The sequence below is a fragment of the Brassica oleracea genome, chromosome C1 (genome assembly GCF_000695525.1).
Source record: "Brassica oleracea var. oleracea cultivar TO1000 chromosome C1, BOL, whole genome shotgun sequence".
NCBI classification, from domain to species: Eukaryota; Viridiplantae; Streptophyta; class Magnoliopsida; order Brassicales; family Brassicaceae; genus Brassica; species Brassica oleracea.
The window spans coordinates 42791908-42795935 of record NC_027748.1 but is presented as its reverse complement, the minus strand read 5'-3'; the positions used below and the strand labels follow the sequence as shown (position 1 = coordinate 42795935).

Sequence of the window (4028 nt, the reverse complement as noted above, 5' to 3'; positions counted from 1 at the left end):
GGTTGTTTAATTTATTTAATAGTTTAAAATTAAAAAAAATATGATAGAAGGTACACTATTTTTTATCAAATCTTTATTATTCAAAATTATTAATTGTCATATATACTTTAGCCACATTAGGCAATTCCGTAAATTTTATTTAAGGAAATAATAAAGTACATTAATGATGAATTTATTTTTAGTTGAATAAAAAACTTATTATATAATTAGATGGACCAACATATTTCTCTAATGATTCTAAGAATCATTCTAAGTGATGACATGTGACTACAAAAATAAGTTGTAATGCTTCTCAAATAATATATAGGGGATTCCTAGTTAAATGATGTTTCCATAAAAAAAAATCATAACAATCTTTCACTTATTGTGTACCTCACAAGAAAACGACATAAAAATTTGCTTCAATAAGAGCATCTTCAATGTACACTTCTATAATTTCCTTTAAAATAGAGATTATTTATTAGATAAAAATGCTCCAATGTATGATTCTATAATAGAGTTCCTCTAAAGGTGAAAATAGCATATCTCTATATTTTCCCTATAAATAGGAAAACTCTATTATAAAGTCATACATTGAAGCATTTTCATCTATATAATAGAATTTCTCTATTTTAGGAAAAATATAGAGATAGAAATATGGGTGGATTGGAGATGGTGTAAGAAACTTTGCGTCCCTATTAAATTACTGATTTATTGTGCAAATTTATTAAAATTGTCTAACTTTTTCTCGATGGTTTGTTTAATACGCTGCTAATCAAAATTGTTAAGTTTTCTCTTTGACGGTTTAGTCTTTTCATTCTTGATATACAAGAACATCAATAAATGTTAAGAAGTAACGTTTCCCTTTTTAATCTTAAGCATTAATTCGAATGCAAAATCGAAAATTCCTATTTCCAAAATCCTTGTACAGAAAATAACTGTCATTACTTGAGACACAAGAATTCAGTAAAAGCGTTTCCTTTTTCCTTCAGTTTCGACTAAAAGTCGAACCTTATTACCAAATTAAAACCATACATAAATGGAAATTGTTTCTCAATATTTTCCTTTTTCATAATGTGAAAAAGGATACTATTTCTCTCCAAGTTCTAAACCAATTCCTATATAAACAAAGATAGCTGCAAGACTCTAATCACAATTCATAATCTTTCACAAGCTCTCAATATCACAGTTTAAAAACCTTTTTTTCCTAATTTTCATTAAAAGTTCACAATGGAGAAGATTCTTGACGGAAGAACTAATGGAGCACTCAAGAAGACCAAGATCGTGTGTACTCTTGGACCAGTGTCCAGGTCCGTTGAGATGATCGAGAAGCTTCTCAAAGCCGGTATGAACGTAGCCCGTTTCAACTTCTCCCATGGAACTCACGAGTACCACCAAGGAACTCTCGATAACCTAAGAATAGCCATGAAGAGCACTGGTATTCTATGTGCCGTCATGCTAGACACAAAGGTAACCTAATAATTTTCAAATCTCTTTATGTGACCTAATAATAATATTATATTATGGCGGTTTATTTTAACTCGGTTTAATTTGGTTTTAGGGTCCTGAGATTCGAACCGGATTTCTAAAAGAAGGCAAACCGGTTCAGCTAGTTCACGGTCAAGAGATCACAATCTCAACTGATTACACCTTGGAAGGAGATTCAAACACAATCTCAATGAGCTACAAGAAACTTGCAGAAGATCTCAAGTCAGGGGACAGGATTCTCTGTTCCGACGGGACAATCTCTATGACTGTCTTGTCTTGTGACAAGGTTAACGGTCTTGTCCGTTGCAGATGCGAGAACTCAGCAACCTTAGGAGAGAAAAAGAACGTTAACCTCCCAGGAGTTGTAGTTGATCTCCCAACACTTACAGAGAAGGATCAAGAAGATATTCTCAAGTGGGGTGTTCCAAACAAGATCAATATCATCGCTCTCTCCTTTGTTCGTAAAGGATCTGACCTAGACCTAGTCAGAGAGTTGCTTGGAGACCACGCAAAGAGAATAATGCTTATGTCAAAGGTGAGTAGCGGTCCTATAATTTTGGGAGATATAGTAAATGTTTATATTAAATATATATTTTTGTATATATGAGAGTATACATAAAATATTTTTTAATTTTTTTTATGGACTATAGGCTTTCATAGGACTGGCCTTTCTTGTTTTGCTAGTAAACTATACTTACATGTAATGTTTTAACAGGTTGAGAATCAAGAAGGAGTGAGGAACTTCGACAAGATTCTCAAGAACTCTGACGCATTCATGGTGGCTAGAGGCGATCTAGGAATGGAGATTCCGATCGAGAGGATCTTCCAAGCTCAGAAGATGATGATCGAGAGAGCTAACGCTGTTGGAAAACCAGTCGTAACAGCCACACAGATGCTCGAGTCTATGACAAAATCTCCTCTTCCGACAAGAGCCGAGGCCACAGACGTGGCCAACGCTGTTCTCGACGGCACGGACTGCGTCATGCTCAGCGGAGAAACCGCCGCCGGAGCCCACCCTGAAGCCGCCGTGAAAATCATGGCGAGGATCTGTAAGGTGGCGGAGGAAACCCTTGACTACGATGCCGTGCATAAGAAGATTCAAGAAGCTGTGCCCTTGCCGTTGTCCACAGTGGAGGACCTAGCCGCTTCAGCCGTCTCCAAGGCGATGAGTCATGGAGCCAAGGCGATTGTGGTTCTCACCAAGGGGGGATACACGGCGGGGCTTGTGGCGAAGCACAGGCCAAGCGTTCCGATTCTGTCGGTGGCTGTTTCGGATGATTTGGAGTCGAGGTGCCCTGTTTCGGTGGCGAAACGTGGTTTGATTTACCGTGGAATCGTTCCGGTGGTTGCGAACAGTGGTTCGACGGAGGAGGCGACGAAATTCGCGGTTGAGTTCGCCAAGGAGAAGGGAATCTGTAAGGTTGGAGACTCTCTTGTCTTGGTGCATTACATCGATGGTTCCTCTGTTCTAAAGACTCTGCTTGTGGAGTAGACTGGTCTTTTCTTAGGACATGGGGTCAATTTTGAAGTTTTGAATTTTTGTGGGGGTCGAAATTAGTGTCTGAGAAATTTAGTTTTTGCCTCTTTTTATCGCATTATTAAAGGTTTTTGACATTTTCTAAAGTTACGTGCATGGAATATTAAACGCAAACGTGCTTGTCTTCTTAGATATTATATATGGGCTTATGTTTGGGCCTTTTATGCTATTTTCTTTTGTTGGCACCTCGACTGAAAAATTCAAAACCAATTAGTGGAAAAGTCATGTTCCTCACCGGTTACGAAGGCAAGTTGCTTGTTGTAAAATATGTCACAAAATCCTTGTTCGAACACTCGTTATGCATTATAATTGATATGATTCGTATCTTAAGAGTTAAAAAAAGTTATGATCATATTCTTCTATATAATATATAGTCGACATGTTAGTTAGTATGTTACATTATTTATCGATAACTAAAACATACATACACGTACATAGCGGATCTAGAAAATATAATGAATGGAGGCAAAAACAGTGAAAAAGATATAGTGTTGTTCTAACCTTGGTTTAGTGGGTGCAAATAAAAGAATTTAACCAACTAAATTGCAAGATATATATAAATTCTGATGTATTTAATTTTAGTTGTAATTTTTATTGGGGGCGGTTGCACCCTTCTTGTTCCACCTAGATCCGCCAATGTACACGTACCTGAAACGAAAAAAAAAAGATAGAAAGGAAAAGAAAGAAGGTCATGGGGAAAATGATGGCAACATTTTGTTTAAATTCAATCATCTAGAAACCTATAAGAGGAAAGAAGCGGTTAGTCTTGCTGCAAGTAATCATCTAAAGCCTTTGCTTTAAACGGAAAGTATGTTATAATGCGCTTTAAATATATTCTTCAAAAGGTAACATACATTTAACCGGTACAAAAATATTGAGTTTCTCGATAAATTCTCTATATACAGAAGCATATGATCTTTAGTGTTGTTTTAAAATTTTTAAACACATTTTACATTTAAATCAATGTATATTAAACAGTCTTTCATTATACATGAATATCGTTTTAATTTTTTGTCAATTAATT

At 35.9% G+C, this 4028-nt stretch overlaps 1 protein-coding gene across 1 annotated transcript; it reads left to right on the top strand.

Moving 5' to 3' along the window:
- Nucleotides 1–1161: 1161 nt before the first annotated feature.
- On the top strand, nucleotides 1162–3069 carry LOC106299375 (pyruvate kinase, cytosolic isozyme-like). Its single transcript, XM_013735478.1, has 3 exons — nucleotides 1162–1449; nucleotides 1541–2002; nucleotides 2183–3069. Exons 1-3 carry the CDS (start codon nucleotides 1210–1212, stop codon nucleotides 2957–2959), a joined length of 1479 nt encoding a protein of 492 aa, XP_013590932.1. The 5' UTR covers nucleotides 1162–1209; the 3' UTR covers nucleotides 2960–3069.
- The last annotated feature ends 959 nt before the right edge of the window (nucleotides 3070–4028 follow it).

What these genes read in the sequence shown, in the direction of transcription:
- LOC106299375 (XM_013735478.1), top strand. Translation starts at nt 1,210, where the DNA reads ATGGAGAAGATTCTTGACGGAAGAACTAATGGAGCACTCAAGAAGACC. An exon ending in CCGTCATGCTAGACACAAAG is followed by an intron (nt 1,450 to 1,540) that starts GTAACCTAATAA and finishes ATTTGGTTTTAG; the next exon opens with GGTCCTGAGATTCGAACCGG. An exon ending in GAATAATGCTTATGTCAAAG is followed by an intron (nt 2,003 to 2,182) that starts GTGAGTAGCGGT and finishes ATGTTTTAACAG; the next exon opens with GTTGAGAATCAAGAAGGAGT.